Source organism: Cupressus sempervirens, chromosome 5 (genome assembly GCF_028749045.1).
Source record: "Cupressus sempervirens isolate cs-2001-9-10 chromosome 5, ASM2874904v1, whole genome shotgun sequence".
Lineage (NCBI taxonomy): Eukaryota > Viridiplantae > Streptophyta > Pinopsida > Cupressales > Cupressaceae > Cupressus > Cupressus sempervirens.
This window is the reverse complement of record NC_143122.1, coordinates 1,055,550,265-1,055,577,148: the sequence shown is the minus strand read 5'-3', so window position 1 is coordinate 1,055,577,148 and position 26,884 is coordinate 1,055,550,265. Positions and strand designations below refer to the sequence as shown.

Here is a 26,884-nt window from a genome sequence, read left to right as displayed (position 1 = left end):
ATTTTCCCTTGCAAAGATATGCGCAAGGAGGGAAGTTCAACCTCTATAGGTAGTACCACTTCGGCACCATAGACTAGGGAGTATGGAGTTCTGCCTGTGGATGTATGGAAGGAAGTTCAATAGGCCCATAGGGCTGGATTTATTTGTAGGTGCCAATCATGGTCAGAATCATTGACAACTTTCTTTAGGATTTTGAGGAGGGTTTTGCTAGTTGCCTCTGCCTGGCCGTTACCTTGTGGGAAATATGGGCTAGAAAAGAAGTGATGGATGGAGAGGGAAGTGCATAATTCTTCCATGTTGAGATTTTCAAAGTTACCTCCGTGGTCGGTGAAGATGGTGGATGGGATGCTGAAGCGGCACACAATGTGGTACAAGATGAACTTGGAGACCTGAACTCCTGTAGCTGAGACTAGGGGAATTGCTTCCACCCATTTAGTGAAATAGTCCGTAGCTTTTATTATCCATTTATTTCCATTAGATGAGAGGGGTGTGATAGTTCCAACTAGATCAAGGCCCCAACAAGCAAAAGGCCAAGGTGGTGCAATAGGCTGTAGATCCTATGCTAGAGCATGCACAAGATTTGCATGCTGCTGACATGGGAGACACTTTTTGACAAAGTCAGGAGTCTTCTTCAATGGTAGGCCAATAGTAGCCTTCTCTAAGGATTTGTGGCACTAGGACAATACCACTCGTGTGGGCACCGCAAAGTCCAGAGTGTACTTCCTTTAACACCATCGCGGCCTCGTTTTGGTCTAAACATCGAGAGAGAGTATCGTGATAACCCCAATGATATAGGGTATTGGCTATGATAACATAGCGAGATGATTTTTGGATGAGGTTCTGGCATTGGGTATGTGTGAGGTGAGGGGATATGATACCATCGTTAAGGTAAGCATGAATCTCATGGTACCAAGGGGATTGGGGACCAACCAAGATACAAACATGGTTTGAATCCTCATTCGCATAGGCGGGTGTGAGGAGCTGCTCCACTAAAAACCCATACTGTGTAGCTGCTTGGGGAATTTCCAAGAGCAAGCCTATAGTAGCCATAACATCTGCTTCTTTGTTCTATATTCGAGGCACTTGTGTAAATTGAAGCCTTGTAAAATGCTGGGTTAGCTGATCAACTAGCTCTTTGTAGGGTAATAGCTTTTCATCTTTGGTTTGATATTCATTTAGGGCTTGCTTGATGATGAACTGAGAATTGCCAAAGATTTGTAGCTCAGCAATGTTCCATTCTGCAGCTATCTTTAATCCTGCTATGAGGGCCTCATATTCAGCTATATTGTTGGTGCTAGGGAATTGTAGCTTGAAGGCTTTTGGAATGTAATCTCCTTGAGGTGTGACCAACAATATTCTTGCCCCTGATCCATGAGATGTGTATGAGCCATCAAAATAAAGTTTCCATGGGGGTTGTTCTTCAATTAGACAGATATGCTCATCTGGAAATTTTGTGATCAACAGATAAGCATCTATTAGAGGTGCATCAGCAAGGTGATTTGCTATAGCTTGCCCTTTGATTGCCTTTCTGTCCACATACTGGATGTCAAATTTTCTAAGGAGCATAACCCATTTCGCCAAATAGCCTGTAAGTGCTGTTCTAGAGCGCATATACTTGAGAGGGTCAATCTTGGAGACTAGTTGGATGGTATGACTTAGCATGTAATGGCGAAGCTTTTGAGTTGAGAAAACAACTTCCAAACAAGCTTTTTCCATAGGAGTGTAATTGAGTTCATAACCAACTAGGGTTCTACTAATGTAGTAGATGGCTCTTTCTCTGCTGTAGTCATTGAGCTGTGCTAGAAGTGCCCCTAGAGCAGTAGGTGTTGCTGATATGTACAAAATTAGGGGACGACCAGGAACTGGTGGAACCAAGATAGGGGGATTGGTGAGATATTGCTTGAGCTAATTGAAGTTGCGTTGACATAAAGGATCCCACTTGAAGTTCTCATCCTTCTTTAGTAAATGTGAAAATGGTGTACACTTATCTGCAAGATGGGAGATGAAGCGCCAGACCAATTGAAGCTTTCCCTGAAGAGAGAAAAGCTGTCGCAGTGTCTGGGGAGGAGGTATGTCTAAGATAGCCTTGACCTTCTTGGGGTCGATCTCTATACCTCGTTTAGACACTATAAAGCCTAGAAGCTTGCCAGATGTGACCCCAAAGACACACTTCTTGGGATTCAACATGAGATGATATTTGGCTAACCTATCAAAGAATTTCTCCAGGTCAGCAAGATGATCCATGAAGGTATGAGATTTGACCAAGATATCATCCACATAATCCTCCAAAATGCTATGGATGAGATCATGAAAGATGGCTGTCATAGCTCTTTGATAGGTAGCCCCAGCATTCTTTAGGCCAAAACGCATCATGTTGTAGCAAAAGGTTCCCCAAGGGGTAGTGAATGCTATCTTATGCTGATCCTCTTCTGCAATCTTGATTTGATTATACCTAGAAAATCCATCCATGAAGGAAAAAATTTAATGTCCAGCTGTAAGAGCTACAATCATATCTATGTTGGGCAAGGGAAAATCATCTTTTGGACAAGCTTTGTTAAGATCTTTGAAATCAGTGCAGATTTTGATGTCACCAGAAGGCTTAGTGATGAGGACCATGTTGGAGATCCACTCTGAATAGTTGATAGGTCAGATAACCTTAGTAGCTAACATTCTTTCTAACTTAGCTTTGACCAGTAATGCCACCTTGGGGTGCATTTTTCTAAGCTTTTGTCTGACGGGCTTGATCTGTGGATTGACTGCAAGATGATGGATTACAAGCTTTGGATCAAGCCCTGGCATGTCCTGATATGACCATGCAAATCATCCAATGTTCTCTCTTAAGACCTCAAAGAGGATATTAGCTTGGTCTTGTGATAGGGATGCATCAATGTGAACAAGCCTAGGGATCTCTGAAGAACCGATGTTGACTTCCCTAGTATCCTCAATTAGAATAGAAGATATCTCTGGTTGATTATCTTGAGGAGGTAATGCTAAATCCTCATGTTCTGCTTGTGGCTCTGGATGTTCTTGCTGAGGGGTTCTCTTCACTGCCTTAGCTAGTCTCAGATTCACCTTAGTTCCAATTTTGGGTGTATCAGAACTAGGTTAGGAATTTTCTCCAAAATACCCCTTGGGATCTAGCTTGTAGATATAGGAAAAATCTAGCTTTGTTTTCTTGTGAGGTGTTTCAGCCCCCATGAATCTTAGAAGCACTTCCTCTGATGTGAACTCATCAATGTGTATGATGCTTGGTTGGTCCCAATCTATGAGTTGTGGATGGGCAAGTGGTAGGTCAATGAGGTGGATGGATAGTTCTTGGAGAACAGAGTCTCCAAGGGAGGTTTGGTCTAGGATATCGTCGTAGGCTCTCTTTTCAACTTCCTCAGGAATGTCTTCAATTTTGACAAGGTCATGGTGAATGTTCAAAAAAGTGTTACCGTTCGTATTGGTGCCCTCAATTATGGGTATGCCAAAGCCAACACCTGACTTTGATTCCCACTTGTGTGCATCGATGGGGCACTACATGCCTCTTTCTTCTGATCCTAGACCACCACCTTGATAGTTCCATTTGTCAGTGATGAGCTTATGTTCTTGGGGATACTTCTAGCTAAAGTGATCAAGGCGTGCCTGATTCCTTTGAGGTGCATCCTTATGTAACCAATTGTTGATATCTCGAGTGAGCTCCTCATGAAGAGGGATTTTCGAGGATACAAAGGTTGTTGGGCCAAACTGTTTGTATCGAGGAGGTGGAATCTCCTTAGCTTTTTGATATGTCGGTCATCCATGGGCATGTGGATCAAGTGGGAGTGCCCCAACAACAAATGCATCCGACAGACTATACTCTCCATAGCCCTTATTATTGATCTTCACGATAGACAGGGTAGAGGCGAGGATGGTTTTTGGGTCATTACAAGTGTGGGATGAGCTGGCGATGGATGTGGCGATGTCAATTCTAGGGAAATGGTTTGTATATGAAGCTTCAACCGCATTGCAGTAAGCAAAGGGTTCTGGATCGGCATGGATGGTTACCTCAGTGCCTTGATGTGGAAATTTGATGCATTGATGGTAAGTGGATGGAACGGCTTTCATGGCATGAATCCATGGGCGACCGAGGAAGATTTTGAATGGTAGGTTTAGATCAATAACATGGCAGAGTGTTTCTTGGATAACTGACCCAACCTTGATTGGTAGCAAAATAGTTCCTTCTGTGGTTCTTTCCAAGTTGTCATAAGCTTTGATGGTGATAAGCTCACTGATGATATCCGCCTCAGTCTACCCAACTTGTTTTATGAATTTTAGGGTGCAAATATTCAAGGCTGATCCATTATCTATCATTACTCTTTTCACAGCAAAATTGGATACCATGATGGCTATGCAACGCAGAAGGGTGTGATCTGGCTCGACCACAAGTATGTCGGTGGGTTTGAACGATAGGGCACATGAGGATGAAAGGTGTCCAACAAGATTATGAAAATCAGTAGCATTGATATCAAAAGGGACACAGGATTCTATGAGAGAACTTTCAAGGATGTTCTTGTACATAGGACTAGTGCGAAGAAGGTCTAAAATGGAGATTTGGGTTGGCATGTTCCCAAGGTGTTCCAAGATATTGTACTGGCTTTTTGATGGAGCTGATGGTGCTAGTGAAACGGCTGGGCCTATGATGTTAAATCGGGCTCTTCGAGTGGTGACTGCACACTCATTGTTTGGTCCTTGGATATTGATAACATTGACAAAAGGCTCTTTCTTGGATATACAACCTATAAGGCTACCATAGTCTATATAGGATGAAGTGTGGTCATTATTCTTCCCATGCTGTTGGTTTGGATGACGGTTGTTGGTGTTGTTGTTGTTGGTTTGGATAGGTGCTTTTCCAGGATTTTGATTGTTGTGAGGAGGAAAAGCATTTTGATAGATCTGTAAGCCTGCATTGGGAGAGATTTGGGCACCAACAGTGATTTTCTTCTGATCAATGAGGTCCTGCACATAGTCTTTCAGTTTCATGCATCTGAGGGTAGTGTGACCTTTTACCCTATGAAATTTGCAGTACTCATTGTCTTTGTACCATGTAGATTTGGATGGGCTTGGGTCAATTTGCTAGGTAGGAGGAAATTTGATGAGGTTTTCCTTGACTAATTTCTCAAAAATGACATCCAATGGCTCACCAAGGGGTGTATATTTTCTAGGTGTAGGTTGGAATCTCGGCTTTTGTCCTACAGCTACATTGATGGCATTAGCTTGATTGCTAGACCTTGAAAGTTTGGTCTTGGATTGTGGTTTTCATAGCTATGGTTATTTTGCTATTGGTAATTGATAGCTTGCTGATTGTTTGGTTGATAGGGTGGGTTGGAATGGTTGTGAGAAGGACCAACAATATTCACATGTCTGGTGTCAGTGACGCCATCTGTTGCAACATGCTTGTTTTTGTTCCAATACCTAGACTTGTCATTGGAATGTGATTGATTTTGGTTGGCTTTCTTGTAAATCTTGACCACACCATATTTAATGAGTCCTTGCTCAAGGATCATTCCTTTCTCTTTGATATCTTTGTAGTTCTGCAAACAGTTCATGGTCATGTGGTGAGCCAAGCTAGGATGGGCATTATCAATAAACATTTTCACCAAATGGTACTCTGGCAAGGTGCAAGATATGCAGGTGGTAAGGGTTTGCCATCTTTGCAGATATTCAGGAAGGCTTTCTCCACCTTTTTGCTTGGTGTGGACAAGATCAACTATTGATAGCTCTGTTTCAACAAGATGGGCATATTGAGCTACAAATGCCTCAGATAATTCAGCAAAATTTTTAATTGTGCCATAGGGGATTCTATAAAACCATTCAAGAGCTAGTCCGGCCAAGCTTTTGGGAAAGAGACGCAAGAGGAAGACGTCATCATATGCCACTTCTTGGCAGTGCATGTAAAATTCTTTGATATGTGTGACAGGGTCTCCTTTTCCTCTAAATTTGTCAAATTTGGGTGTCTCAAAATGCTTGGGGAATGGTGTCATGGTAATAACTCTATCAAATGGGTAAGGGAACACATTCTCAAACTTGAAAGTTTTTGGATCATTTCCCTCTTGGATGTTCTTCAAAGCTATTTTCATGGCTTCCCATTCTGAATTAATGGGTGATGGATGGGGTGCCCCCAATGTAGGAGTGCCTTGAGGTAGGTATGCACTAGATGGGGCCACTGAATATGGATGGCTGTAAGGGATTTGCTAATAGGGATTGTACATTGTTTGGGCAGCTGCATGGTGGATGACGGTTTGCTGAGGGGGAGGTGGCACATAGTGCTGCATGTGTTGCGACGCTTGTTGTTGATATGGGATTTGAGGTTGGGATTAATGAACATAAGCTGGCTGTGGGATAAATGAATTGCTTTGTGGAGGTAAGGTATAAGATGGTTGTGAAGCTTGGGGAAAGGATCTGGGGGCTTGTGGGGTTTGACCAAGGTATGTGGGTTGCATCCCCATTTGGGATGGTACCTGCAAATAATTGGTGGTTGGCTGAATTGGTGAGTTACCTCCTAGAAGTGGCATTTAAAAGTAGTTGGTAATAGGAGGTAATGGATTAGTTGGTGGTGGAGGTGGTGGGAATTGAAAGCTAGGAAATGGAATTGATGGGGTTTGATAGCTTTGTGGTTGGATTTGAAAGCTTGGTAGAGTGGTGGCGGGAGCTTGGGTCACTTGAGAGTTGGGCAGAACATTGGTAGTAGCTTGTGGGGTTTGATAGCTTTTTGGAGTGAGGGTAGTAGCTTGTGGATTTGTGGCTGATGGCACTGAGCTCCCAAGACCTAATGGAAATTATGGGATTGTGCTTTGGGCTATGGTGAACAAGCTGGGGGTGATGAAAGGTTGATTACTTGGTCCCATGGGCGACATCCCTATTGTATATTGTTGAGGTTGGCCAAAGATGCTAGCACTAATTTGGGAGATGGGTGGATTTAGAAGGCTGGGTTGAGGAGCAGCAACAGCAATAGTGAAGGGCATGAATGGTGAGGTGTTTTGGGTAAAGGGGGTTTGGAGCAGAGAGGTATGAACCAAGGATGAAGTGGTGGTGGCTGGGTTGGCTTGTAGCATGGAGATTTCAACTTGGGTGGATGATGGTATGTTTGGGTCTATTGGATCATATGGATTGGCTAGAGGCTCTTCTTTTGGCATATATTGAGGATAATTTGGATCATAAGAGAATATGGGTGGTGGCAGCTGCCCAAACATTGGGTGAGATGGATTTGATAATGGAGGGGGTCTTCCAAAGTCAAAGGTTCCTACATTGTCCCTACAAAAATTAGCCATGATTGTCTCTTTGTTCTTGTCTATAATGGTGTTTACCAATACTGCATTTCCTGGTTGGTTCATGAAAGCTTCAATGTCAGTAGATGATGGCATAGCTTTCTCTGGGTTGAAGGATGGCTGAGTGGTCAAGGGGGGTGAGGCTGTTCGATCCAAATGATAGGGCTCCATTGTTTCTTTCTTCTTGGCTAAGCGAGTGACGGGTGGCATGAAAAATGCTCCTAGGGATGAGATGCAACAAATGCTAGTAGATGCAAAAGGGAGGAAGGCTTTTCTATGCAAATGATTTCCTAGGTTGAGGCAAAGCTATATGAAAAAACCTAAGGAGGATTGGTTTGGGGATTCTAACTTCAAAGATATGTTGCCAAAGCACAAAAGGTCTGCTTTCCTATGTGCAAGCTTTGTGGTGATTGTGTCAACTTAAGGATAGACTGATGATCCTTTAGGAAGAACACGAGATTGACCACTTGTGGATCCCAACCTTTAGCTCAAGGTGATGAGGGATAACAAGTGGAAAAGCTAGATTACCCTAGACAAAGCTTTGTCAAAGGGATAACCTTGGTGAGATTGGTGGTTTTGAAAGATTTTAGGAATGACAAACTTTTAGCAAGGTGACAATAATTTTTGAAGGCTTGGATGTGAAGATTTTGGATTGCTGGCTAGATGGTTTGGTCCTAAATGAGATGGATGAGCTAATAATGCTTAAGGGGATAACCTAAGATGGCTGACTTTTCTACAAAGATGACTCTAAGGTGAAGCTTATCCAAGAAGGTGTGGAGAAACAAGGGTGTCTAATCATAGAAATCATGCCGAGGCATAAGCAGGATTAACTCCTGAATGTTGGCTAAATTTGATGGTGCGCTCTAACCAGGCCTCTTGAAGTGCTTCGTTGGCAGTTTTATCCTCTACTTTGTAGAGTTTGGCAATTCGAGGACTTGGTGTTAGTTCCTTTCTCTTGGCTGAAAGTTCTTGGTATGCCTGAGATGGTTTGAGTTTAACTTTGTGGAACTTTTGTTTGGGTTTGGGTTGCTCTTACATCAATTCTTGAATCTGCTTGGCTTTGAGAGACCTTGGTTATTTTGCTTCAACTTGTTCAACTTCTGGAATAGGCAGTGACTACACTAAGTGTACCCTAAGCTAGGATTGACCAAGTTTGGCAAACATTCATTCAACAAATTAAAAAGCAAGCAATAGATAGGAACAACCAGATAGAAGTTTTTGATTGTCAGAATGTGATACTTGTGCTGAGTAGTGTGTATGTTTTACAAACATTTCAATCAATCACTTCAAACACATTAACACTCTAGATGGTTGTCTACAAGGCTAACAGTTGGTTTAGCTAGGGAGTCCTTGATATACCCAAAGGTACGTGAGCCCCAAATTCGTAGATGAAACCAACAAGATGTCACATAGCTGAGAGGAGTGGTAACCCACTTCTCCTCTTTCACTTCTCAAGGGTATAAAGTTCCTTGAGGCTTAGCTTGAGTGACAAAAATATTGATTCCAAGAGAGGTGTCTTTCGATTCACCTCCCGATTCTTATACTTTGCTAGAATGCTGGAGTTGAGGTCATCCAAAGGGTGATGAAATCCCCAAGCAGGCCTCCTAAAAATAAACAAGGCTTTGGATCCTAATCTTATGCACCCAAGATGGCCTCGAAAGACGACAAGGGGAGAGAAGACTTGGATGACCTTGGGCTAAAAAAAAAATACGCTTGTTCTTTTACCAACTGACTCTTATGTGTGCTAATCTAGAATTTGCAAGCACTCATGTTTAAGAGACAATGTTCAATTCCAACTTGAAGCACCAATAAAACTAAATCGATCGAAGAATGCAAACAAGAAGAAGAGTTAGGGTCAAAAAAAGCAAACTCGCGCGCCCGGAGGCCCTCCACGTCAAGTATCGATTAATTTCCTTTAAAGCATTCAAGAGTTGGTGTGATTTTGTTTTAAGCCCAAAGCAAAGATGTGTGAGACTCGATTTGTCAAGCACACGCCCGGAGGCCCTCCATGTCAATAGTTGTTCAATTTTAGTGCCCAAACTTGAAGTGTGATTGATTTAATCTAGAGTTTTGGTCATTTAAATTTTTTGATAAAGTTAAAGAAAACGTTCAAAGACCAAGTGAGAGAGTTAGATTTTGGAACATTTAACACCTTTTTCAAGTAGACCCATCCCCATAAATGGTGCTGAGATTGCAACCAATGGTTGAAGTGATGGGTGATTAGAAAAGAGGTGAGTCCAAGGAACTACTCAAATTGATTTTTGAAAATTTGTATTTAACTTAACAAAGTTTCTTAAATGTCCAAAAATCAAACTTTACCTAAATTGCATGTGGAAAAGAAATTTGTTTTGTTCAATTTTAGAAGCTCCAAATGAAGTGTTTGATATTGCAATGGTTAATTGATCCTTGGCATCCAAGATTGGATTTGTTGTTTTAGTCATGCATTCAAGGAAAATTTGATTTTAATCCATGGCATTCAAGAGTGTGTTTAGCAACATGCATTCAAAGACAAGTGATTAAATATTCAATTTTTTTCCTTTGAGCATTCAAGATTGAGATATTGTGTGTTGTTTTAAGAACTTTGAAGTGCTTTGTTTTAACCTTAGATCATTCAAGATTGTTTTGGACTCAAAAGTGAAAATGACTCTTTGGACTTTGGTTTTCATTCAAGATTTTGTGTTCTAGTTTGCATATTTTAAGCCCAAAAATGATATTCCTAGATTGTTTTGATGCATGAAAAACCTAATAAACATTCAAGATTTTGCAACAAGACATTTGTTTGGAACAAATAACAAAGCTTTTAGGAAAATTTTTGGCAACCATTTAGGACTCTTAGTTTTCATGAGATTTTTAAAAGAACTTTAAAATATTTGCAAATGAGGTTCATTTTATCCTTGATTGATGCTTTGAGTTTGATTTAGATTTTAGTGTGCACTTAGTGTTGATTTTGAACCTTTTGAAATGGAAACTTGAAGTTCTTTTTAAATTTCCAAAAATGAAGTGTTCCTAACTTTGCATGAATGAATCTAAAACCTTGATGTTGCAAGGATGCAAATGATTGAATTGGTTTAGTTTCACTTGTTAAAAGGCTTTTTTTTTTTTTTTGCAAATTTTTAGTTTTTAATGGATTTAAATATGATTTAGGGGTTCATTTTAAGCACTAAAAATAAGTGTGTATGATTTTCATATAGTTTTTCTAGGGTTTGCATAAATTATTTTGTCATCTTCACTTTTGTAATATTAAATGCCATTGATGGTGCTAGCCATAATTGAATACTTCCAAGTGCTTTTCTATCTAAAAGATCCTAGTCATCATTTGACATAGATCCCTGATTCTTGGTTTTACCATACACTCACACCCAAATTCTAACTCCATTTGAAGCCCTTTTTGAAGCATAAGCTTGAGCATACATCCTATCTATTTAGACAAAGCCACTCAACAAGAGAGCTTCTCATTGAGAGAGTCCATTAATGGCTCATATTCTCAATTGAGAGTTCATCTTAGTCTATCTTGAAGTTTATGAATTTTTTTTAGTTTGTAGCAAAAGGTGTAAAAGTAGGCACCTTATATCTTTGTATAGGTCTTATTGTTCCTTCTACTTTAATTATTTCAGAGAAAAATGAATGTTCGAGAATAGTTGCTACAATTGAGTAGGGAGAACAAATAGATTCTAATATAGCATTGTGACATAATAGACTTGGGCACATGAGTGAGAAAGGTATGAAAGTATTTCATTCAAAGAAAGTTTTACTAGGTCTAAAATGTGTTAATATGGATTTTTGTGAAATTTGTGTGTATGGAAAAAAAGAGAGAGTGAGTTTTGTGAAGACTGGAAAGGAAAATAAAAAGGAGAAATTAGAGCTTGTGCGTATAGATGTATGGGGACCAACTTAGGTATCTTCACTTGGTGGCTCTCATTATTATGTTACATTCGTTAATGATGCAACTAGAAAAGTATGGGTTCATTTCCTTAGACAAAAATATTATGTATTTCAAACTTTTAAAAAATGGAAATGCTTGGTTAAAAATGAGACTAGTAAGAAACTAAAATGTCTCAGATCTAATAATGCCGGTGAGTATTATAGTCATGAATTTGAAGATTATTGCTCCACTAATGGAATTCATAGACAAAAAACTATTCCAAGGACTCCACAAAAAAATGGAGTGGTTGAACACATGAATAGGACTATAAGTGTGCAAGGAGCATGGGATTGTATGCTAGGTTTCCCTTGCACATGTAGGTGGAGGCCATCAATACTGCTATATATTTAATTAATAGAGGCCCCTCTACTCCTTTGAGTTGTGGTATTCCAGATGAAGCATGGACTGATAAGAAAGTGAGTTATTCTTTTCTCAAAAACTTTAGTTGTGAAGCATTTTCTCATATTGATTATGAAAATAGAACCAAGCTGGAAGCTAACTCAAAGAAATGTGTATTTTTTGGACATGGAATTAATGAATTTGGTTATAGGCTTTGGGACTTTGAAAATCATAAAATTGTAAGAAGCAGAGATGTCATAGTTAATGAGAAAGTGTTGTACAAAGATCTTTTGCAACAACATGAGAAAAAAGAAGATGATTATGTAGTGCAAGATAATATTCCAAAAGATGATGTTTTAGAAATTCCTCATGATGTGCAACAACTGCAACAACAAATATCACACACACCAACAAATGTTAGGTGGTGAACAAGGTTAATTAGACCTCCAAAAAGATTTTCTCCCTCTTTATATTCTATTTTACTTACAAATGTTGGTGAACTTGAATGTTATGATGAAGCTATGTAGGTGGATACTAAGATTTAGTGGGAGTCTACAGTGAAAGATAAAATGGACTCGTTGCTAAAAAATAAGACATGAGCTTTATGCAAGTTGTCTACAAGTAAAAGGGCTTTACAGAATAAGTGGGTTTACAGGTTGAAAGAAGAGGATGGAGGTAAGAAAATATTTAAAGCTAGGTTAGTGGTAAAATGATTTGCACAAAAAAAGGGCATTGATTTTGATGAGATATTTTCTCTGTTGTTAAGATGACTTCTATTTGTATTGTTTTAAGTATTGTTGCTACTGAAGATTTGCATTTAGAGTATCTTGATGTTAAAATAGCCTTCCTCAATGGTGATTTGGATAAAGAGACATATATGGCTTAGCCACAGGGATTTTAGGTCAAAGGTAAGGATAACTCAGTGTGCAAATTGAAGAAAAAGTTTATATGGCTTGAAGTAAGCACCTTGGTAATGGTATTTGAAATTGATAGTTTTATGCATGAGCATGGATATCATGGTGTCATTCAAATCATTATGTTTAATTTAAGAGGTTAGATGATGATAGCTATATTATTTTATGTTTATATGTTGATGATATGCTTGTAGTTGGATCTAACATGGATCAGATTAAGGGGCTAAAACAACAATTAGCACATGTATTTGATATGAAGGATTTGGGGGCAGAAAAATAAATTCTTGGTATGAAGATTTGTAGAGATAGGAAGAATAGGAAATTGACACTAACTCAAGCTGATTATGTTGAGAAGGTGTTGCAACATTTGTTTATGGAGAATGCTAAAACTATCAGAACACCTTTACTTGGTCATTTGAAATTGACTAAGGAGATGTGTCCCAAGACACAAGAAGAAGATAAGATGTCCGAGGTACCCTATGATTCAGCCATAGGAAGCTTGATGTATGCTATGGTATGTATAAGACCAGATATTGCACATGTAGTGGGATTCGTTAGCAGGTATATGAGTCATCTAGGAATTGAGCATTGGGATGTAGTCAAATAGATTCTTAGATATTTGAGATGTGAAAATTGTTTTTTTGTTGGGATTATTTCATTGTTGTGATGTGAAAATTGGTTCTTGTAGTGGTATTGAGCTATAAGGGATTACAGATTGTAATCAAGTTGTAGTCACTAGATAATAATAATATCAGACTTGTTGTTTGGTGGACATAGCCCAGGGATTGGGTGAACCATGTTAAATCTTAGTGTTTTGTGATCTTTTTTGTGTGATCTATTATTTTCTGATATTGTTTATATTTGCATGTAATTATTATTTATGTCTATGGTTTAATCCTAGCATCCATACCCAAGGAAGGAGATAAGACGTTGATAAAAATTGGAGGCCCATTGCACTCCTTATTGTCTACTACAAAATACTAGAAAAAATATTGGCTCTTCATCTCAAAGAGGTCCTAGCATAATGTTATTAATCATATAGAAACTAGATTTGTCAAAGGAATGTATATTTTGGAGAATCTAATTACCTACTAGGAAACTATGGAGTGGGCTAAGGAATCTGGGCAACAAGCAAGAATGTTCCTAATTGACTATGAGAAGGCATATGATAGAATAGAATGGAAATTCATAGATTTGATGCTAGAATGTACGAGATTCCCAAAATAATTACCCTAATGGAAAAATCTCATGCTACTGTAGAAGTTAATGGTCTAAGATCTGACTCATTCCATCTCTCAAGATCTATAAGACAAGGATGCCCACTTGCTCCCTAATTGTTTGTCATTGCGACTGATAGTCTGCACTACATTATCAAAGAAACTCTCTTTCATCAAAAGTTAGAGGAATTGTGTTGCTTAACAAGGAAGAAATCAGCAATGTACAATTTTTAGATGACACCTCTCTACTCATTGAACTGTTAGAGGCCAATATAAACAATCTCACAACTAAATTGAATATATTTTGTAGAGCCCCAAGAAGCAAAGTGTCTATTGTCAAATCCATTATGCTGGGATGGGAAGAACAATCTCCCTCATGGTATTGTAAATTTGGATTCTCCTAGGGGGGACCTTCTCATATACTTAGGTATCTAGGGATACCCTTCTTAGTCTTACCCAACTTGAACTCAATGTGGGAATGGGTTAAGGAGAATATTATAAACAAGCTCAATAGATGGAACAATAATTACTTGTCTCTTGCTAGTAGAGTTCAAGTCTGCCAGAAAATACTATTAGCATATACTATATACTACTCCTCTATATAGCTCTTTAATCAAAGTCAGAGCAACTACATTCAAAAAATTATTAGGAATTTCTTGTGGTCTAATGGAAAAGGTAACTAGTATAGACATGTAGTAAAATGGAGTTAGTGCACTATGAGGAAGGAAGTAGGTGGAATGGGTCTTAAAGATTTAAGGTTGTAAAGAATTGCTCTTGTAGCCAAATGGATTGCCATATCCACAAAAGGAAGTGAACCTTGAAAGGTGTTGATTAGACATAACATTGCAAGAGGAGTTCCATGTATAGAAAAACCATGGAAAGCAATGCACATTCATGACTTACTCTTAGGTAGATGGAATATCAAGATGGAAGGATTGGTGGCCTTTAAAGTCATTTAGAAAGCATGAGAAAAAGTGAGACACTGGGTGGAAGACGCTGAAATTATTGATAGCCAAGCCAAAATGTGTAGGGAGAAATCCCCTTGGTGGAACCTAGATAGAAAAGGAAAACCTCTTGCTCTTCTACAAGGTTTCTCAACTAAAGCTTGGGGCAAAATTGGAATTCATTCTTTCAGTGACCTCATTATAGATGGTAACCTTTCCAATTGGCAGAACATGGCCTCAAAGTTCAAGCTTACCTAGTGTCAAAGAGAACCTTTGATATGGTTAAAGATGCTTGGCCAAAATTCAAGCTTCCCCAGAGTTATGGTAATGATATTGATAGACTTCCCCTCCTTAGCTAGCCATATGGCTCCAAGATCTACTCCACTAAAGCTAAATACTTATACAATTTTCTCTCTAACAATAATGAAGTACTTGAGTACCTTAACACTAAGTGGGCTTGCATTTTAGAACCCAAAGACTGGACCAAGCATCTATAAGTTTTTTGGCATCAGAAAGTAGAACCTAAGGTTCAATTCTTTATATGGCAAGTCTTACTGCATAGACTCCAACTAAACAATGTTTATGGTTACCTCTTCACTTGTTCTTTTTGCTACATGCCTAAAACCATGTCCCACTTGTTCTCTGAATGTGAATTTTCCAAAGGGGTCAGGAACTAGTTTGGTGTCAAGATTGAATCTAAACTTCTTACATTCTTTTCTATCACTGGTTACATCCCTGGCCTCCCCAAGCATCTTAATAAATTTTGGGCTGTTTTTTCTTCTTATTTGCTTTGGTCTATTTGGTTAATTATGAATGATGATGTATTTAAAGATAGGAGTAGAATCCTTACAGAGTCTCTAAGGAGACTGATTATGCATAAAATCTATATGAAGGTTACCATCAATCACAAAATAAAAGAGAAACAAGCAATAAGGATAACCACTACATGCTCAAAGGTGTTAAAGGATGAAGGTGTCTAGTTTGAGGTGAGGGTTGGGATCATTGAATTGGGTTCATTTGAGGGTACTCTTAAGGATATGCTAGAGAAAATCAAGCTGAGGAAAGAGATTGAGGACCTTAACAGACAAGTGGATGAAGGAGGTGAAGCAAGCACTAGTGCCACTGTGAGTAGTCCCAGGACAAACAACACCAAGTTGGGCAAAATGGTTAACATATTGGCTAAGACATGTGATGCTAAAAGTGTAATTATGATTACTGAAAACAAGGAGGAGTTCAATGAAGGGAGAACACCATGCATTATGATCAATGCTATCCTCCATGCACCTACACTTCCATGGAAAAAACTTATTAAGGATTCAAACACTGTGATTAGAGATGAAGACATGAGGCTTAGGTGGTTTGATGGGCCTCTACCTTGGACAACCTGGATGGAGATCTAACCTCATATGATTGAGGATGATTTTAAGTTCTTTTTTTCTACATTGACCATTGTTTTTTGTTGAAATGGTCTGTTTAATTGTAGATTTGTATAGACCACAAATCAATTGAATAGTGCTTTCCTCATATAGTCCTCTATTATGTGGTATTTGACATGTCAATGACTTTATATTATAGTTAATAGAAAAAAATAACATATAATTTGAAAATATGAATCAAAATGATTATTAATTAATTATTATTATAATAAATTAAATAAACAACAATATAATACTTAATATTATTTTTCTATAATAATCATTAAATTTAATTATTCTAAAAATTGATACAATTAAAATACAAAAGAAAAAATAGACTTTACAATTTATTATGTCTCAATCATTAATCTCATGATAGATCAACAATAATTGCATTCTTACTTTTTTTTAATGAAATATCTTTGATTCTCAATATGTTTTTACCTATTAGAGTTAGATGATAAATTAGAGGACAAATTATAGGATGAAGAACCTAGTTTGTCTAGCCAAAACTTCAACACATTTAAGGAAATTTTGATAAATTTTAAAAGGGTGTATTTAATATAATAAATAGTATTGAGAGAATGAAATCCAAAATGTATCAAATTTTTATACTTTTTCTTTTAAAAATAGTAGTTATGTACATTATTAGCCGAGATTTCTATTGGGAATGAAGAATTTTATAAACAATCATTTTACAAAACTCATTTTTATTGAAGCTTATTTATATTAGATTTCTTTTGTAATGAAGCAATTTTTGAACAATCATTTTATAAAACCCATTTGGTAGAAGATTATTTATATAGATTTTAAATTTTGCTCTTGTAAAAATTTGTCAACCAAAATCAAATTCTTAAGTCTTTCATGCTTGGTATGTGTAGTTAAGAGATGTTTATTATTTGAAAAAGTTATTTAATGCAAAGAATAATCATGTAGTTTTAGTATATAATTTTTAAAAATTATTCTTTTAAAAGTTTATTCGTAATGCAAAGAGTAATCATATGATTTTAATAAACACTTCTATATAATTTTAATTATTACAAAAATTAATTATGATTTGTCAATATTAAAATATTTTATACTATAACATATATAACTAGCTTATATATACCTCTATATATATTACGCCGAGAGTAATCATTCTCGAGGCGCCTATTTTCATTTTCATAAATCCCAACTGTGATTAAAATAACATACAAGCCTCTTTGTTTCTTTGTTCTTTTGGGCCGAGTGAATCATCTCTTGAATGATTAGAATTCCATCCAAAATAGATTTTTCTAGAACAAAACCCGTTTGTTCTTCAGAGATAATCTTTAGAAGAATTAAAAATTAATTAAAATTGAAATCTAAATCAAAGTAGAATATTATAACTAATTTTGAATTTCAATTTACATCTAAATCTAAATCTAAATGAAAATGTAAATAAAAAATAGAAATCTCACCTGCAAAAATATTACTCCAAAACTTCAATTTACTCCTATTCAAAAACTCCAATCTAATCTTCTAATAACCTCCACCTCTTCCTTCCTGCAAAAACATAAAATGAAAATGAAATGAGGAGCCTTAGTTTTATAACTTTTGAGAGGCTCCTCATATCCCCCAACAGACGTCTCTTCACATTCCACGAATTTGTTTCAAATTCCCCCACTCCCCACAAAGAAAAAGCATGAATGTGCATACAAAATTATATTTAACAAAAAAAAAATCATATTGAAATTATTTTGCCCCTATTTTTTCGGGTCCTACTTTTTTGGGCCCTACTTTTTTGGGCCTATTATTTTAGCCTCCATTTGGCTTCCTATTATTTCGGCCAGATATTATTTCAGGAATTCTTTTTTAATATTTAATTTGGAAGTTTGTAACTGCTCCCAATTATTTTTTATTGACAAGGAATCTTGGCATATTCCCGTGCTGGGCATTTGTGTTGCCATTGTATAGAACGCCTCTCGGCATAATTACATATATTATTTATATTTATAACTTACAAATATTCATAGTACACATATTATTTACAACTTTTCTTTAAAAAAAAAGCATATTTAAAAATTAAAGGATCAATATGTTTATATAATTTGTATATAAAAACATAATTTAGACTAAAAATTTAATGTAAATCAACTAAAATTTTATATTGAAAAAGTAAATATTATAAAATAGTTATAATTACTAAGTTTTTAAACTTTACTAAGTTAATGAAAATTAGAAATAGATAAGAATATAGTTATTGTGAGGTATGTTTTTTAAGGAAAAAAATCGATATATATATATATATATAAACACTATAATATATCAAATTGAAAATTCAGACAAGCAGTCTCAGATTGATTAGCCAATCACCATGCATAAAAATAATTTTGACTAGTTTAGAATTTAAATTTTTTACATCTTTAATTTTTTTTTTCAAAAACGTTATCAAGAATAATAATTAGTCAACAAAACTTGATTGCAATAGTATATAGTCTACCACAAATACTAATAATAAGTGCCACATAGTGGCATGTATTTGTCGTACTTTGTAATAGCTTAATTAGATAGAGTATTAAAGTTAAAATTTTGATAAAATTTAATATAATTTTATTAATATTTTAAAAATATTAACTATACTTTTACATTAATAAAATTGAAATCTAAATCAAAGTAGAATGTTATAACTAATTTTGAATTTCAATTTACATCTAAATCTAAATCTAAATGAAAATATAAATAAAAAATAGAAATCTCACCTGCAAAAATATTACTCCAAAACTTTAATTTACTCCTATTCAAAAACTCCAATCTAATCTTCTAATAACCTCCACCTCTTCCTTCCTGCAAAAACATAAAATGAAAATGAAATGAGGAGCCTTGGTTTTATAACTTTTGAGAGGCTCCTCATATCCCCCAACATACGTCTCTTCACATTCCACGAATTTGTTTCAAATTCCCCCATTCCCCACAAAAAAAAAAAGCATGAATGTGCATACAAAATTATATTTAACAAAAAAAAAATCATATTGAAATTTTTTTGCCCCAATTTTTTTGGGTCCTACTTTTTCGGGCCCTACTTTTTTGGGCCTATTATTTTAGCCTCCATTTGGCTTCCTATTATTTCGGCCAGCTATTATTTCAAGAATTCTTTTTTAATATTTAATTTGGAAGTTTGTAACTGCTCCCAATTCTTTTTTATTGACAAGGAATCTTGGCATATTCCCGTGCTGGGCATTTGTGCTGCCATTGTATAGAACGCCTCTCGGCGTAACTAGCTATATATACCTCTATATATATTACACTGAGAGTAATCGTTCTCGAGGCGCCTATTTTTATTTAATCCCAAAGTTATTTTAATCGAAGTTGGGATTAATGAAAATAAAAATAGGCGCCTCGAGAACGATTACTCTCGGCGTAATATATATAGAGGTATATATAGCTAGTGGCAGTCGCGGCGCAATAGGAAAAATATTTACTTTTTATTTTTTATTTTGATAAGGTTACTATAAAATTGTTAATTAATTTTTAATTAGAGTTGTATGAAGTTAGTATAAAATTATGCTTCAAAATATTTTTAAAAATTTAATATAAGGAGTGTAATATAGATTAAAAATATATTTTTTATTTTTGGGATATTGTAATGTAAAATGTTATAGTCATACATAGATATATGGTTAGGGACAAAGTTACCATTATAGTTAATGTTAACCTTAGGGATAGAATTAGGGTTAGGGTTAGCATTAGAGTTAGGGTTGGAGTTAGGGTTAGGGTTTGAGCTATGGTTAAGGTTAGGGATAGAGTTATGGTTATGGTTATTGTTAGAGTTATGCTTATGGTTTAGATTAGAGTTATGTTTATGGTTAAAGTTAGGGTTAATGTTATGGTCATGGTTAAGGTTAGGGTTAGAGTTATGGTTATGGTTATGATTAGGGTTAGTGTTAGGGTTATAGTAAGGCTAACGTTAGGGTTAGGGTTAAGGTTTGAGTCAAGGTTAAGGTTAGAGTTTAAAGGGTTAGGGTTTGAGTTAGGATCAAAATTAAGGTTAGGGTTAAGGTTAGAGTCCAATTATGGTAGAGTCAAATCCAAAGTTAGAGTTATGCTCATGGTTAAGGCTAGGGTTAGACTTATGCTTATAGTTAGGGTTAGGGATAGGGTTAGAATCCGATTATGGTAGAGTTAGAATTAGGGTTAGAGTTAGGGGTAGAGTTATGCTTATGGTTAATGTTAGGTTTAGAGTAATGCTCATGGTTAAGGTTAGGGTTAGAGTCATCATTATGGTTATGGTTAGGGTTATAGTGGGAATAGGGTTAGGGTTAGGGTTTGAGTCAAATATATCTTTTAATTTAATATAAGGAATTTAATTTAGATAAATTTTTTTTTTTTTGGGATATTGTAATGTAAAATGTTATAGTCATACGTAGATATATGGTTAGGGACAAAGTTAACATTACAGTTAATGTTAACCTTAGGGATAGAATTACGGTTAGGGTTAGCATTAGGGTTAGGGTTGGAGTTAGGGTTAGGGTTTGAGCTATGGTTAAGGTCAAGGATAGAATTATGGTTATGGTTATCATTAGAGTTATGGTTAAGGTTTAGATTAGAGTTATGTTTATGGTTAAGGTTAGGATTAGAGTTATGGTCATGGTTAAGGTTAGGGTTAGAGTTATGGTTATGGTTATGATTAGGGTTAGGGTTATAGTAAGGCTAGGGTTAGGGTTAGGGTTAAGGTTTGAATCAAGGTTAAGGTTAGAGTTAGGGTTAGGGTTTGAGTTAGGATCAAAATTAAGGTTAGGGTTAGGGTTAGTGTCCAATTATGGTAGAGTCAGATCTAGAGTTAGAGTTATGCTCATGGTTAAGGCTAGGGTTAGAGTTATGCTTATAGTTAGGGTTAGGGATAGGATTAGAGTCCAATTATGGTAGAGTTAGAATTAGGGTTAGAGTTAGGTGTAGAGTTATGTTTATGGTTAAGGTTAGGGTTAGAGTAATGCTCATGATTAAGGTTAGGGTTACGGTTAAGGTTTGAGTCAAATATTATTTTAAATTTAATATAAGGAGTTTAATTTAGATAAAAATATATATTTTATTTTTGGGATATTGTAATGTAAAATGTTATAGTCATACGTAGATATATGGTTAGGGACAAAGTTAGGGTAAGGGTTTGAGCTAGGGTTAAGGTTAGGGTTAGGGTTAGATTCTAATTATGGTAGAGTTAGATTTATGGTTAGAGTTAGGGGTAGGGTTAAGGTTAGTGTTAGGATTAGAATTAGGGTTAAGATTAGGATTAGAGTTAGGGTTAGGATTAGGGTTATAGATAGGGTTAGGGTTAGGGTTAGGGTAAGGTTCTCGGTTAGGGTTAGGGCTAGGGTCAGGTTTAGGGTTAGAGTATGAGTTAGGGTTAGAGTTTCAGTTAGGGTTAGGGTTATAGTTTGAGTTAGGGGTAGACAGAACATTATAATTTGGGTTAGGATTAGGGTTAGGTTTAGGGTTTGAGTTTGAGTTATGGTTAGAGTTAGGGTTAGAGCTAGAGCTAGAGTTAGAGTTAGGGTTAGAATTAGGGTTAGGTTTAGGGTTTGAGTTACCAATAGAGTTAATTTTACAGTTGGGTTAATGCTAGAGTTAGGGTTAGGGTTAGAGTTTTGAGTCAAGGTTAGGGTTAGAGTTAGGGTTAGGGTTAAAATTAAAATCCAATTATGGTAGAGTTAGATTTACAGTTAGAGTTATGGGTAGGGGTAGGGTTACGCTTACAGTTAGGGTTAGAGTTAGATTTAGGGTTAGGGTTAGGTTTATATTTAGAGTTAGGGTTATATATAGAGAGAGTTATATCAATGTTAAGGTTAGGGTAAGGGGATTGAGTCAGGGTTAAGGTTAGAGTTAGGGTTAGGGTTAGGGTTTCAGTCAGGATTAAAGTTAGGGTTAGGGTTAGAGTCTAATTATGGTAGAGTTAGATTTACAGAAAGAGTTAGATTTAGGGTTAGAGTTAGATTTAGGGTTAGAGTTAGGGGTAGGGTTAGGGTTAGGGTTAGGGTTAGGGTTAGAGATAGGGGTGGACAAAGGGTTAGGCTTAGGCTTAGGGTTAGGGTCAAGGTTAGGGTTAGGTTTAGGGTTAGAATATGAGTTAGGGTTAAAGTTAGAGTTATAGTTAGGGCTATAGTTTGAGTTAGGGGTAGACAGAGTATTAGAATCCTATCTACGATTAGGGTTAGGTTTTGGGTTACGGTTATGGTTACGGTTAAGGTTAGAGTTAGGTTTAGGGTTACAGTTATAGTTAGGGTTAATCCAATTATGGTAGAGTTAGATTCAGGGTTACAGTTAGTGGTAGGGATAGGGTTACAATTATAGTTAGGGTTAGGGTTAGGGTTAGAGTTAGAGGAAGGGTTATATTTAGAAGTTTTCTTATGGTCACAGTTATAGTTAGGAGGGGAGTAAGGGTTGGGATTTTAGATTATATTTATTATTATATAAGGTGCCCTATATAATAATATGTATATTCCCATGCTCATGGATAAGGTTAGGGAAAGAAGTAGGACCATGGTTATTAGTGTTACATTTAGAATTTCATTTAGGAGGGCATTGTTTGCTATTTTTCCCCCCTATTCAACCCATCACTGATGTCTGATCTGAGAGACCTTAAATGGGATAGGTTCTTTGCAGAGGGTTAACATCGCTAAAGTTGGCGGCTAACATTTTGTGTTGGCTCAGTTTCTTCATTGACCACACTGGATCATTTTTTCTTGGTCGGGTTGATTCATGCTGCGAGATTCATTCTTATTTCTTCGCGAGCTATCTTACCATCTTCCCAAAAGTGCAAGATGTTGCCATGCATTCCCATTCTAACATTTCTTTATATGCTAGTGTCTTCGAAACACTCTAAAGCCTAGAATTGCACAAGATGCTGCCATGCATCTCCATTTTGATGCATCGTCATGCTACATTGTTTCTTCAATTCTCTGAAGCCCAAAATTGCATCATGCTACCACGCATTTCCTTTCCAACATTTCCTCACTCCACAATGCTTTCATGAGTCTTTGAGACCCAAAATTGTGCCACATGGAGGGGGTTCACACCTTTTGTGCTATCTGCTTCGTTTGTTGGGAGGAATCTCTTCACTACATCTTAGTCATCCATTGGAAATAAAGCCAATCTTGATCGACGAATGTGACTTAATCCTTCATTGGGAGGAGTTTCATCATTGCATCTCAATCATCCTTTTTGAGGGGAGAATCTACATTGACGGTTGTGACTTAATCCTTCATTGGTGAGGATTCACGATGCATCTATGCCGTCTATTTCGAGAGGAAGACCTTCATCGATGACCATCATTCATTTTTGGGGAAACCAAATTCCCCCTTGGGATCAACCTTGCATTTTTTGTGGGAGGTTAAGACATCATGTTATCTCTTTTCATAGTTTTTTGCCAGCGACATGAATGTCTTTCCTCTTCTTTCCATGAGTCTCCATTCTAGCTCCTCCTTACGCTGCATTGTTTCTGTAATGCTCTAAAGCCCAAAATTGCGTCATGCTACTACATGTCACCTTTCTGACATTTCCTCACTTTGTAGTGCTTTCGCGAGGCTCCAAGACCTAGAATTGTGCCATGTAGCAGGGGTCCCCACCTTTTGTGCTATGGTTACAATTTAGATTTTAGGGTTATGGTTAGAATCAAGGTCAATTCTAGAGTTTATAGAATATTTAGAGTTAAGATTAGGGATTAAATATACATGAGGGTTAGCATTGGGTTGTATGATAATTACAGTTAGGATTATAGTTAGATATATCATTTAGATTAGGTTTTAGTCAGGGTTTAATTAGACTTAAGATTAGGGTGAGGATCAAGGTGAAGTCTATATTAGGGTTCATATCATGGAAGGATTGAAACTAATGTTAGGGTTAACATTGGAATTATGATTAGGGGTAAGGTGAAGATTTATATTTGGTCATGATTGTGGTTTGTGCTAGGATTAGGGTCTAAGCTATGATTAATTTTATGATTGTACCTTTAGGGTTAGGGTTTTGTTTAAGTTTATAATTATGGTTACAACTATGGTTTATGGTTCAAGTTTAAAGTTGGGAATGTGATTAGGATCAGGGATTAGTAAATTTTTTAAGAGTTCGGTTGTAGGTTTACACCATGGTTAGGACCTTGGGACTGGATTTAGAGTTTAATATCATGGTTATCCATATAGGTAGGTTTAGGATTTTGATCAATATTTTGGAGTTTTTTTTTACATTATGGTTAAGGGTTAGATTTTAGGGTTAGGACTATAACCAATATTAGTGTGTAGGTTTTTGGTTTAGATTATGGTTTGGACTGAGATTTTTGTTATATCAATAGGGATATGTTTTAGTGCTATAATTATAGTTTAATGTTGGATTATAGTTATATTGCACATCATTGTTGGGGCTAGGGCTAAGGTAGGTGTTGTTGTTAGGGTTAACTAAGGATGACAATTAGGATGGTTTATCTTTTCAAGTAGAAAAAAAAACTCATATTGATTCAAAAACAAAGAAATTATACTTCGAAAATATTTTTCTATGTCATAATAGATTCATTTATTTTAATTATTGTATTAGTTAATTAGTTGTTTGATGTTTCAAAGTAAACATGGCTTATTTTATTTAAATTTAAATAATATTATTGTTTTGAATTGAATTTAGCTTAATTGTTAATGATCATATTTATATTTATATTTTAATATTATAAAAATATATTACTTAAAAACTTGTTTACTTTAAATGAATAAAGTACTCATTTACTTGTAAATTTTAAAAATAGAAATTAATCTACATATATATAAAATATTTATTCATTTTCCTATTTGCATACAAATTAATTAAAATCTAAACTTTAAACTACATAAATATTTTTAAAATATATATCCATCAATAAATAGTTTAGAATAAAGTAAAATCTAAAAATTAGACACATATAGAATCTTTTTAATTTCTATATACATGTTTTTCTAATTTATTTCTACAAACATGCAACTGATATTTCTATTATCCATTTTTTTCCATTCTAAAAAAATCTAGATGTAAATAGAATTTTTTTAGATGCATGCAATCTTTCTAATTTTTTCTACATACATATATTAACATTTCTATTTTATATTTTGTTTTTACATTATGGTTATTTCAATCAAAATATCTAGATGTAAATAGAATTCTTTTCAAAAAATCTAGATGTATATAGAATTCTTTTAATTTTTTACATACATAAAATCTTTCTAATTTTTTTCTACATACATAAAAGAATAATTTCTAGTTTCTATTTTTTATTTTCTATTTAAAAAAAAAAGCTATCATAAAGATTGATAAAAAAATTGATTGCATTTGCATTCTTTATTTTGTTGACTAAATGCACAAAATAAACTGTATAGATTAAAACTTCCCGTGCTGGGCACGGGAATATACAATAGAAATATCAGTTACCAAGAACAGCCGGCCATAAGCAATCAAATCTGCCTTGCCACTGGAAATAGCTTTGTTACCATCATCCCGATCATAACCCCCTGTAGCCAAAAATGTTCCCTTGAATGCTGTTCTTATGGGAATCAGGCTCTTTTCACTCGCTATCGTCGTTTGCGAATTATCAATCCTAGGCTCAAAGAAATGAGCGTAGAATATCTTATATTTATTCAGAGCCTCTGCCATGTGAAGTCCCAGTGCCTCTGGATTTGAGTCATACGCTTTTGCATGATCCGAAAATGGAGAAAGCCAAATTCCCACATGCTCTGCTCCGATTTCCTCCACCACTGCTTCCACAACTTCAAGTGCAAATCTGCAACGATTCTCCAATATTCTGCCATAGCCATCTGTTCGATCATTCACGATGTCCTTCATGAACTGGTCCACAAGGTACCCATGCGCCCCATGGATCTCAACACCGTCAAACCCTGTTCGTAAAAGGACTGATTATGTCACCAAAAGGAACATTCTCTTCTTCAAACCAAGATAGATCAGAATAAAAAAACATACCTGCATCTATTGCATTCATGGTAGCATTTCGAAAATCAGCAACTATATTGGGAATTTCCTCTGTTTTCAGAGGCCAGGGAGGAGAGAAATCTGCCACATCCTTTCGGTTCGGAAGAGGGATCTTTCTAGAGATTGGTTTGCTTGTGGAGGAAACTAGAGATTGGCCATTAGGCTGATAATCTGCATTCCAATGCACCCATTAAATACACAATACACTGTTTGTTGTGGAGGAGAGCCAACCAAATTGAAATTAATTAAAATTGAAATCTAAATCAAAGTAGAATATTATAACTAATTTTGAATTTCAATTTACATCTACATCTAAATCTAAATGAAAATGTAAATAAAAAATAGAAATCTCACCTGCAAAATTTTTACTCCAAAACTTCAATTTAATCCTATTCAAAAACTCCAATCTAATCCTCCAATAACCTCCACCTCTTCCTTCCTGCAAAAACATAAAATGAAAATGAAATGAGGAGCCTTGGTTTTATAACTTCTGAGAGGCTCCTCATATCCCCCAACAGACGTCTCTTCACATTCCACGAATTTGTTTCAAATTCCCCCACTCCCTGCAAAAAATAAGCATGAATGTGCATGCAAAATTATATTTAACAAAAAAAAAAATCATATTGAAATTATTTCGCCCCTATTTTTTTGGGCCCTACTTTTTCGGGCCTATTATTTCGGCCTCCATTTGGCTTCCTATTATTTTGGCCAGCTATTATTTCGGGAATTCTTTTTTAATATTTAATTTGAAAGTTTGTAACTACTCCCAAATCTTTTTTATTGACAAGGAATCTTGGCATATTCCTGTGCTGGGCATTTGTGCTGCCATTGTATAGAACGCCTCTCGGCGTAATTACATATATTATTTATATTTATAACTTACAAATATTCAT

At 35.9% G+C, this 26,884-nt stretch overlaps 1 protein-coding gene across 1 annotated transcript in view; it reads right to left on the bottom strand.

The window, feature by feature from the left end:
* LOC149559590 (putative 12-oxophytodienoate reductase 11) overlaps positions 1 to 26,884 on the bottom strand; it is a 147,316-nt gene extending 120,432 nt beyond the window's left edge. Inside the window, exons 1-3 of the mRNA XM_089831522.1 lie at positions 26,875 to 26,884; positions 25,983 to 26,162; positions 25,447 to 25,900 (exon numbers count right to left, since the gene is read on the bottom strand). Of these exons, the coding sequence (XP_089687648.1) occupies positions 25,447 to 25,900; positions 25,983 to 26,162; positions 26,875 to 26,884 (644 nt within the window). The remainder of the gene's footprint in view (positions 1 to 25,446; positions 25,901 to 25,982; positions 26,163 to 26,874) is intronic.